The sequence below is a fragment of the Brienomyrus brachyistius genome, chromosome 6 (assembly GCF_023856365.1).
Source record: "Brienomyrus brachyistius isolate T26 chromosome 6, BBRACH_0.4, whole genome shotgun sequence".
Classification (NCBI taxonomy): Eukaryota; Metazoa; Chordata; class Actinopteri; order Osteoglossiformes; family Mormyridae; genus Brienomyrus; species Brienomyrus brachyistius.
The window spans coordinates 2,359,199-2,368,831 of record NC_064538.1 but is presented as its reverse complement, the minus strand read 5'-3'; the positions used below and the strand labels follow the sequence as shown (position 1 = coordinate 2,368,831).

Below are 9,633 nucleotides of genomic sequence, written 5' to 3'. Positions count from 1 at the left end.
GAAGATGTAACAGATGTGTGTTTCTACGGGAACCGGAGCCAGTATGTTTGCTTAATTAAAAGGGGCGTCGAAGCTGAGGGGAGAGAATCTGGAGTGCTGTTAGGGAGTCCTCAGGGAGAGCCACTCTTACTGTAATATAAATGCAGTATTATCATTGTCATTAATAGTAATAATGATGAGACTAAGAATACGCGGAGGCGGGATTGACCTCACTGGGGGAATGCAGTACACAGGTAATGAGGTGAAATCCAAACCGACGCTTCCCAGACATAGACGCGCGGGCTGGGAGACTCGGTAAAAGTCCTGCGGCAGGAGTGGGGGTCGCATTCAGCGCAGCCTGACCTCTGCATGGTCCGTCTGTGCTCGACATATGGCATTACACCAGGGAGGGGCTCTTCTCGCTCGGGCTACGGCACGCGTCTCTGATGAATAATGAGCGAGCTGCCCTCACGCTCCGGAGGCCGGCGCATGCCGGGGGGGCGGTGAGGCAGGGGGGGAAATTCTCCTTTCTGCCAGAGGGGGGTGCAAAGGAAGCAGCGGAAATCGCCCAGCATTCAGTTGCACCTGATGTGAATTTACCACTTGGAATGCTGACTTTGAGTGACCTCACTGTCACAGTCATGAAGTACAGTGATGCCTTCGGGGACATGGTGAACTTCTGCAGCCTGAAATACTCACGAGGTGAACTTACACAGCCTGAAATACTCGCAAGATGAACTTCCGCAGCCTGAAATACTCGTGAGGTGAACTTCCACAGTCTGAAATACTCACAAGGTGAACTTCCACAGTCTGAAATACTCACAAGGTGAACTTCCACAGTCTGAAATACTCACAAGGTGGACTTACACAGCCTGAACTTGTGCTTCCTGAAATACTCACGTCTTGATTGGACATGTCCCAGTATGGCCGCTCCCCATAGGACATGATTTCCCACATGACGATGCCGTAACTCCACACGTCACTGGATGAGGTGAACTTCCGGTACTGTATGGCTTCGGGCGCCGTCCATCTGATAGGAATTTTCCCTCCCTGAAAACCCAGGAAACCCAGAAACTGAGTATAATGAATATTTGCTGAATGCTAACAATCAGCAGTATATGGTGCTACCAAATTAAATTTATTGTGCCATAATAAAGGGAATGGACTGCATGCTGTATAATACAGAATATCCCAATATTCATAAAAATGGTGTCAAACATAGCAAGAATCAGAATTCAAAATCCCTGAGAAGCAAATATATGTTTTTGAATCTGTATGTGGTCGACTTCCCATCAAGATGAAAGTGGCTCTGGTTTACTCCGTAATGGACGAGCCGCGAAAACCCAGAAATCTTTGAATTATTCATCTGGAAAGTGCATCTGATTCCGCAAAAGCTTTCACATTTAAAACTAAAAAGAGAGGAACACCCTTCCCTCCAATAATTTACAGACACGGGAGGGTGAACGTTTGCCTTTTTTTTTTTTTATCTGAAAGGCGTGAATAGGAAAATAACATGCTGAGGTCACCGCTGATTACCAGGCTTGCCGGCTACCCTGCCGGTCCTGTGAACTTGGCTAGCGAGCCGAACGCATGCTTTTATTCATAGTTTGAGGACTGCCGATAAGCCTCTTTAGCAGTTAAGAGCAGGAAGCAAAGAGCGAGTTAATGACGTGTGTTTCTGCTCCCTCACCAGTGCGCTCGTGTAGGTGGGGTCCGACGTGTCGTCCTCCAGGAAGCGGGACAGGCCGAAGTCGGACACCTTACACACCAGGTTGCTGTTGACCAGGATGTTGCGGGCGGCCAGGTCCCGGTGCACGTAGTTCATGTCAGAGAGGTATTTCATGCCAGCAGCGATGCCACGCAGCATGCCCACCAGCTGGATAGCCGTGAACTGCCCGTCGTTTTGCTGGCGAGACGCAGGGAGAGAACGGCATGGGTGAGTGACCCAGCCCACTGCCTTCTGATTACGAGTCGGGTTCGGGCCGACATTCCGCGCCCGGCAGAGCGCTTAAGCGCACTGATACGGAACGCAAAGGTTGCTGGCTCCAGTCCCAGCAGAGTCTCTGCTGTAACACCACCATGAGAGGTGCTTAACCTTAATTGCCTGTGTAAATATATTCAGGGGTACGAATGGGTAAAATCATAAGTCATTTTGCATAAAAACATCGGCTAAATAAATGAATTGAAATAGCACCTTTGCCCAATGTTCTGAAGATAGGTAATTCAGTGCTGTGTAATGCATGGATATAAAATGTGCGTGTGTCTGCATGTGCATGTGTCTGCATGTGCGTGCGTGTGTCTGCATGTGCGTGCGTCTGCATGTCTGCATGTGCGTGTGTCTGCATGTGCATACGTGTGTCTGCATGTGCGTGTGTCTGCATGTGCGTGCGTATGCATGTGCGTGTGTCTGCATGTGCGTGTGTCTGCATGTGCGTGTGTCTGCATGTCTGCATGTGCGTGCATCTGCATGTGCGTGTGTCTGCATGTGCGTGCGTCTGCATGTGCTTGTGTCTGCATGTCTGCATGTGCGTGTGTCTGCATGTGCGTGCGTATGCATGTGCGTGTGTCTGCATGTGCGTGTGTCTGCATGTCTGCATGTGCCTGTGTCTGCATGTGCGTGCGTATGCATGTGCGTGCGTATGCATGTGCGTGTGTCTGCATGTGCGTGTGTCTGCATGTGCGTGCGTCTGCATGTGCGTGCGTGTGTCTGTATGTGCGTGCGTCTGCATGTGCGTGTGTCTGCATGTGTGTCTGCATGTGTGTGTGTCTGCATGTGCGTGCGTCTGCATGTCTGCATGTGCGTGTGTCTGCATGTGCGTGAGTCTGCATGTCTGCATGTGCGTGTGTCTGCATGTGCGTGCGTGTGTCTGCATGTGCGTGCGTCTGCATGTGCGTGTGTGTGTAGGTTATGCATACATATATTACACTGTGGGGACCAAATGTCCCCAAAATATGATAAAAACCTGTTATTTTGATGCTGTGGGAAAACTCAATTTTATAAAAATCATGACTGTAATCAAAAAACTAACAATGCCAAAAGTCTTGTATTTTGTTAGGTTATTTATGGCTTAGGTTAGAGCTGGGTAGGGGTTCAGGATGTCATTGTTAGGATTAGGGTTGTGCCTAATCTCTCTCTCTCTGTGTGCCTGTGTGAATGTGTGTGTGTGTGTGTGTGTGTGTGTGTGTGTGTGTGAATGTGTGTGTGTGTGTGTGTGTGTGTGTGTTGCACTGCAATGGACTGACATCCCATCCAAAGTGTCTACTGTCTCCTGGGACATATTCATCAGGCTCCGCCAGTGGCATAGGAGTTTAATACTGAGTGGGTGGGACACAACTTAACAAAGGTCTATTTATAGGGGGGGGGGGTACATGTTCTCTTCCTGGTTCCTACGCCCCAATTAACCCATAATGGATAAGTGGAATACGGATGTATAGGTGGATGAATGGATATCTGTTGTTTAAAGATTTCAGTTTAAACAACTATTAAACTATTTACAATATCCCCAAAAGCAGCCCCTACAGCAAAAACCAGCAGGTTCTGCATCATCTCCTGCTACTGAAACCTCCACCTAGTTCAGCCACCACCTGTCTGCGTGCTAATGACACGTCAAGGGCAGCAGGCTGTGTTTTGACGGAGCTACAGCCACATCAGTCATCTGTCCGACAGCCCGGCACAGTGAGAGTCTGACGGGGGCCGCACATCGGGGGGGTTTTGTAAAAGGGCCCTGAGCCGCTTAGGTGTACAGACCACTCTGTACGCACTGTACACACTGTACACACTGTACACACTGTACACAGCCCCAGGGACCAGCACAGTGACTGACTCACAGGTAGGACTGAACCCTGCATGCCGATTGGCTTAAACGTGTTCAAAGGGGTGTTTTTTTTCCCCTCCACCAATGAACACTCATGAAAAATATCGCTGTTCACACTCACGTGGCTCTGACTCTCTTCAAAAACAGTGACACTGCATGAGCCCCAGAACAGACAGGGGCAAACACTGCAACATTCAGCCTGCCAACCTGGTGCAGAAACAACCAAAAGAAGCCCAGTGGAAATTTTCCATGCTTGCACCATTAATATTAATGTCAAAATAAATGTAAGCAATCAAGTTTTGGTTATTTTGCAAGCTGATATTTTAAGGAGAGACTCTTTTCTAGCCAAGACTGCAGCCACATTTCTGTTGAGCAGTGATAATATCCAGTTTGTTCGGTGTTAACTTATTTATCACTGTAAATGGAGAGAGCAGTTTGGCAATAGGATGCACATGATAGGTTTTAGTAGTTGTTTTTAATATGCATCAGTGATTCAAACCGTGTTTCGTAACAGTATCGCATGTGAGACTGCCAGACCTGCTGAAGCTAAGATTACATTATAGACAGCAGAAGACCAGTCATGGTCCCATTGATACACTTCATTTACTTAAAGGCTCAGTTGCTCAGCTGCGACAATATCCTTCTGAATTCCTCGTTTATTTGAACCATCAAGAAGTAAATCTTTAAGGAAACTATATACTTTTCCATAAAACGTATAATTTGTACAGCTATCTGTGACGAGCTAACAAAATGCAATATCACTCATCTGCAAACGTCAGTGAAAGTTTTCCCGCGACAGCTGCCAGTGGATCACACTGAAGAGAGCAGATTCTGTTCATTCTGAGCTGAACGTATGAATTATTAAGACTCCGTCACTGGTGCCTGGGTGCAGATCCTGTTTTGCAGTGTGATGCCCCTGCGAAAGTTTCAGCAAGTCTTACACACCGCTGTACCTGTCAGCGTGATTCATCACTTTGGCCAGTTTCGTCCTCTCAGTGGATGGGCTCTCCCCTCTCACCTTCCGCGCAGGCGGAAATGAGGTAGACGGCTGACCGGAGATGAGCGTGTTAAGAGGATTTGCCACCAGGGGGCGCAGTCCCGGCACCCTTTTGACCCGCCTCTATTTCAACGACATGTTGGGATCTCCGCCCCGGGAACACGGCTAAGTTCAGACACGCATCGTGTCACCAAAAATCAAATCGTATGTGTCCGCGCCAAACTGAACGAGCAGTAAAAATTTTGGACGCTTTCATTTGTAAATTTACGCAAATTTCAACCTCCATCACTAGACTTGACAATCGTACATGCTACTCGTCTTCCTTCAGGAGACTCTATCAAGCCGTAGCCGTCTCGCTGTCTACTCAGCTCTGTCAGGTCATGATTCATGAGCTGCCTGGCGCCCGAATGATCTTTCTTTGTGAGCGGCGCTGACATGAGAAACGGAACTGGGCATCCTTCTGACAGCACTATCATACGAGACGGCAACACATGGCTAATCACTGCGGACTCAATAACTTGCTGACATTTACGAAGCGCAGAAGATCAGTGAAAGAGAGGTAAGTATTAAAGAGCTTCACAATCCCCATGAAATACCTAAATAAATATTGTGAAGAACAGATGCAAGCCGACTTGGGGGGTGGGAGGGAGTCGAAGAGGGCACCCACCCTGAGGAAGGAGTCGAGCGAGCCGTTCTCCATGAACTCGGTGACGATCATGACGGGCATGGTCTTGGTGACCACCCCCTCCAGGTGGATCACGTTGGGATGCTCGAACTGGCCCATGATGCTGGCCTCGCTCAGGAAGTCACGCCTCTGCTTCTCCGTGAAGCCGGACTTCAGGGTCTTGATGGCCACCAGCATCTCCCGCTTGCCCGGGAGCTTGAGACTGCCGCTGCACACCTCTCCGAATTCACCTGGGGGGAGGGGTGCGGCAGAGCTTGGAGGCAGAGCCCTTCACACACGCTAAATCCATGTAAGACACGGGACACAGGGGGCGCTAATGAGGCCCACTAAACACAAACATGTCAAACTGCACCCATGTCAACATTAACCCAAAAAAGTCTGGGAATCCTCAAACATGACCGTCCTCTCTGCCTCCCAGTATCTGTGCTAACCAGCTGACCTCCTTTCCACACGCATCACCTCACAAAGGAGAGGCAAGAGGGAACAACCCCAGCAAAATGTATAGACGTTACCCCCCTCCCACTGAGGGAACTTATTACCAGAGTCCATATAAACGGGGAATTTTAGACCCCACTAACCTACAAGGGAATTAACACCTGACCTACACAAACATGGATTTCTGCATCCTTGCAATTCTTCCGACTCAAATTTTTTAGCAAGGATCAGCAGTATCAATGCAACTATCTGTGCTCATATTCCAATACGAACAGCAGGTGGCGTATCAGTGAACTGTTGCTTTCCCATATCTCCCACATGAGATGTTTGAATCCTGCCCCAGGTGTCTATATGTGGAATTGCATGATCACCTGGATTTTATGCAGGTACCCACTGGACACTCCAGTTCCCCCCAGAATTCCCGAGACATGCAGCCTGGTGAAGGGGTGCCTCGGAATTGCCTGCACGAGTGTGTGCATGCGTGGCTGCCTGTGCTAGCCCTGCGATGGACGGGTTTTTGTCACTCTGAAATGTTCGTAACCCTCCCCAACCAAATAAATGTACCCTAATTTAAGTAGTCTGTTCACATGGATTGTCATAATCAGACTCCCCCTAATAAAGGCTGACCCCTCCCTTTTTCATAAATCTCTAGGCTGTAAGCCCCTTGATTCTGTACTGTGTTAGTGGGTAGAGGATGGATGGATTACCATTTTCAAGCTAAAATAATGTAATACATTTAACACTTCTACCACTTTTTTTATCTCCAAAAACACAGCCTCTGGTCCAAGCCTTAAAACAACTTGCCAACGTGTTTGGACTCCCCAGGAAAATCCACACTGTCGGCATTCTGCGGTTCTAGCACCGTCCATTTTTGCCCTCCTCTTCCAGGTTCGTCCCCCATTCCTTCTGCTTCGCTGAGCAGGAGCCTACCTGCGCCAATGACCTGCTCGATCTTCACGCAGGAAATGTCGATTTCCTTGGCGAATTCCCTGACAGCCTCATTGGGATCCTCATATGTAAACGGGTCAATGTAGATCTTCATCCCTGGAGTCACTTAGAGAACGGAACCGCAGCTGTAATTATCTCCGGACTGGTGAAACATCCCTTCCACACACACACACACACACACACACACACACAATCTCAGGCTAAACCCAGCGGCTGGGTCAAAGATCTGTCTTTAAAACCTGAAATCTGATGCTGCAAAGCAGGTAGACATTTTCAATTTCAGATAGGAGAAAATGCCGATGGCACACGAGTGATGGTGCTCAGGGTGACAAGGTGCAACTAAAGGGAAGGAAATTGAAGGCAGATTTTAGCACGCTGGCAGATGTTAGGTGGAGTAATTCAGGGAAGGGGATCAAAGCCCAGTGGTCACCTTTCAAACAGTTTTCACCAGTTTTCACAACCACCCACATAACCGTGAACTGCACGTGAGCGGCTGGCCTGGGAGCAGGAGATACACTTCAAAAACCTGCTCATAACTGTGTCCAGTTCCAGGAAATAAGGCGGCATTTCAGCTGCTCTGGAATTCCTTTTTGTGGTCCAGCTAGTAACTGAGAAGTGACACAGATTTCTGACTCGTTTGGTCGCACCACAAACCCAGCACAGGGCCCAAACTAGTGGAAACCACACCTAGTGAAGTAACACACCCCTCACACACGAGATTTCACCACCAAAAAAGGCAAAGACACTAGAAAATAATATGCCTGCTGCCTTGCAGAATGGCTTGGGGCACCATTTCTGCAGGATTAGATTCTATTGTGATAACTATGAATCTACAGGCAAGGAACCAGAAAGTATTTTAAGCGAGTTTCAGTAAAAAGTGAAAGCTAAGGATTTATAAATGGATGTAACGTCTTTTATGGTACGGCCTCTTCTCCTTAATCTTCCTAAATCTCCCCAGTTAAACCTCAGACACGAACATGGCGTGAAGAGCGTATCCGTGCTCAGCACCTGACCTAATCCAAACCTGCCTTTGTAGCGCGGGGCAGCCCGGCCTATCTCAGACCAAGCAGAACCAGAAACCCCCAATCCGAGCTACCATGACGGCTTGCCAGCAATACCCGACCTGCGGCTTTTGGTGGCCCGTCCTGGAGGTGCCGGGGATGGCAGATATTACGCTCGACCTCCTTTATCTCTCACACCTCAATGCTTAATAACTTCCATACTTTTAGGCGCCATAAATACTGTGTTTTGTGTATGTGGTTCCCCTGAGCTGTCAGCATTGCAAGTGCAAATAAGGAGCCGTTGAAGTCATACTGAGCGTCTTTGTGTGCGTGGGACGTCCGGTCTGGAATCATGGGCTTTTGCAGAAAGGTGGCGGGCACACGCAGTCGCAGTGTCCCCCAGAACAGGGTCCAAGTGGGTGGGGAAAATAAAATCCCCGGCCCAATAAAACAGGCCCTGGACAACGAGGGCTTCTGGGATCGCAGTTTCAGAGCCCTGTCAGACGAGAGGGTCGAGCTATTTTCAGATTTTACTTAGAAGGCTCCGCTCCATAGAAAGGCCCCGAGGGAGACTAGTTTAAATACTAGAACCAGTGGCCATAAGTGGAAATTAGCGGGAGAACATTTTAAAATGAATTTGAGGAAGCACTTCTTTACACAGGGTGTAGTTAGAGTATTAAGTGTAGCGCAAGATAAAACCCTGGGTTCCTTTAAATCAGAGCTAGATAAGATTTTGCCAACTCTGAGGTATTAGTTAAGTTCTCCCCAAACGAGCTTGATGGGCCGAATCGCCTCCTCTCCTTTGTAAATTTGTTATGGTCTTATGCACATAGCATGGTGGAGTGAAACGTGGCTGAAACTCAGAGAACAACAGAGACGATGGAAAAACGGGGAAGAGTGAGATCTTCCGTGGCTTTAGGATGGTGTGTGATACACAGGTGCATGGAGGTGAGCGGTCAGCACCCCCAGTTTGGCAGGTGTACTGGGAGGAGCGGATACTCACTGTGCCCACTGGTGTAGTGCTGCAGCTTGTCTGTGTACTCTGACTCCGCCCTGTCAGAGCCCCGCCTCCTGACGGGACGACAAATGGCCTTAAAGCGGGGGTACAAGGAGGGAAGGTGCCTTGCCAGAACTCTACACTCCCGGCCGGCTGTCTGCGTGCCGACCGTGTAACACCGTTACTGCCGCACCACGCGGCAAAGGCCCGGGCTACATCCAGCGCGAGACCTTGGAAACGGACACTAGGACGGCCTGCTTTTAACATTATCTTCAATTTCTGGGCTCACTTTAGTGGCTTGATTTAAAGGTCGTTAACATTTTATGGATGGTTAAAAAGCAGTAAACGACACAGCGTCCAGGAAAAGGTTGGCAGGGAGACAAGAAAAACTCACCGGTTACAAACGATGATGATGACTACAACGGCGACGAGGAAGACGACGCCAGCGGCGGCCGAGCCGACGATGAGAGGCAATTTCTCCTGAAGGCTGGTTTTGTACTCCTCTGTTGGAGCAGAACCTTTGGTTAGAACTTCTAAAGCAGGTAGAATGAAAGCAGATGTATAGCTCTGAACTGCATTTTCCACGTGCCTCCTGAGTTACGAAGCAGTAGTCAGTAGGGTGGTTAACAGAGATGGAATTCATTCAAGGATGTAAGTTCTAGTCCCAGAATTATCTGCCAGTGCTCCAAAATATGAACATTTGGTTGATGTTCTTCTAGAACAGTTTCCTAGGGATCCCCAGTCCACATTTTTGCTTGTTCCCAGTTCCCAACACA

At 48.7% G+C, this 9,633-nt stretch overlaps 1 protein-coding gene across 4 annotated transcripts in view; it reads right to left on the bottom strand.

Moving 5' to 3' along the window:
* ephb2a (eph receptor B2a) overlaps window positions 1-9,633 on the bottom strand; it is a 91,403-nt gene that overhangs the window by 4,908 nt on the left and 76,862 nt on the right. For 3 of the 4 annotated variants that reach the window (XM_049017775.1, XM_049017777.1, XM_049017778.1), the window contains exons 8-13: window positions 9,252-9,360; window positions 8,864-8,931; window positions 6,842-6,964; window positions 5,459-5,706; window positions 1,670-1,885; window positions 880-1,029 (exon numbers count right to left, since the gene is read on the bottom strand). In XM_049017775.1, coding sequence (XP_048873732.1) covers window positions 880-1,029; window positions 1,670-1,885; window positions 5,459-5,706; window positions 6,842-6,964; window positions 8,864-8,931; window positions 9,252-9,360 — 914 coding nt within the window. The remainder of the gene's footprint in view (window positions 1-879; window positions 1,030-1,669; window positions 1,886-5,458; window positions 5,707-6,841; window positions 6,965-8,863; window positions 8,932-9,251; window positions 9,361-9,633) is intronic. The other variant, XM_049017776.1, reaches the window with a different exon arrangement.